Below are 597 nucleotides of genomic sequence, written 5' to 3'. Positions count from 1 at the left end.
GCCCCTCACACGGGGCCCGAGGGACCCCGACCCACAAAGGAGCAGCCGGGCCCCAGCTCCCATGCTGGCACCCCGCACCGCCCACCGCCCACCGGCCCCTTCGAAAAGTCACCGGAGAACTGCTCGCCCGACCTGAGCGCTGAGGAGGACGACATGATGATGTGCTCCAATGCCAAGTGCCGGCGCACAGAGACTATGTTCAATGCCTGCCTCTACTTCAAATCGTGCCACAGCTGCTACACCTACTACTGCTCCCGGCACTGCCGGCGCGAGGACTGGGACACGCACAAGGCCAGCTGCGTCTACGGGCGGGCGGGCAGCGTCTGCCGCCACGTCCTGCAGTTCTGCCGCGAGAACACCGAGGTGCACAAGGCTTTCTCACGTATCGCCAAGGTGGGATACCTCTCCCGCGGCCGTGGCGTCCTCTTCCTGGGCTTCCCCAATGCGGGCTCCGCCGAGAACTTTCTCCAGTTTGGGCTGGAGAGCCTGCTGATGTCCCCCACGTACCTGTCCCTGCGGGAGCTGGACAGCTACTCGGACAACCTGGGGGAGTATGCTCAGGAGCTGCGGGAGACAGGCAACCAGTACGACCCCAGC

At 65.3% G+C, this 597-nt stretch overlaps 1 protein-coding gene across 1 annotated transcript in view; it reads left to right on the top strand.

Annotated features, from left to right (window-relative positions):
• AJM1 (apical junction component 1 homolog) overlaps nt 1-597 on the top strand; it is a 5,207-nt gene that overhangs the window by 4,089 nt on the left and 521 nt on the right. The window contains 1 exon segment of the mRNA XM_031059224.1: nt 22-597. Coding sequence (XP_030915084.1) covers nt 22-597 — 576 coding nt within the window.

Source organism: Geospiza fortis, unplaced genomic scaffold, assembly GCF_000277835.1.
Source record: "Geospiza fortis unplaced genomic scaffold, GeoFor_1.0 scaffold85, whole genome shotgun sequence".
Lineage (NCBI taxonomy): Eukaryota > Metazoa > Chordata > Aves > Passeriformes > Thraupidae > Geospiza > Geospiza fortis.
Note: the sequence above shows the minus strand (reverse complement) of the source record. Positions and strands in the feature narration are given on the sequence as shown.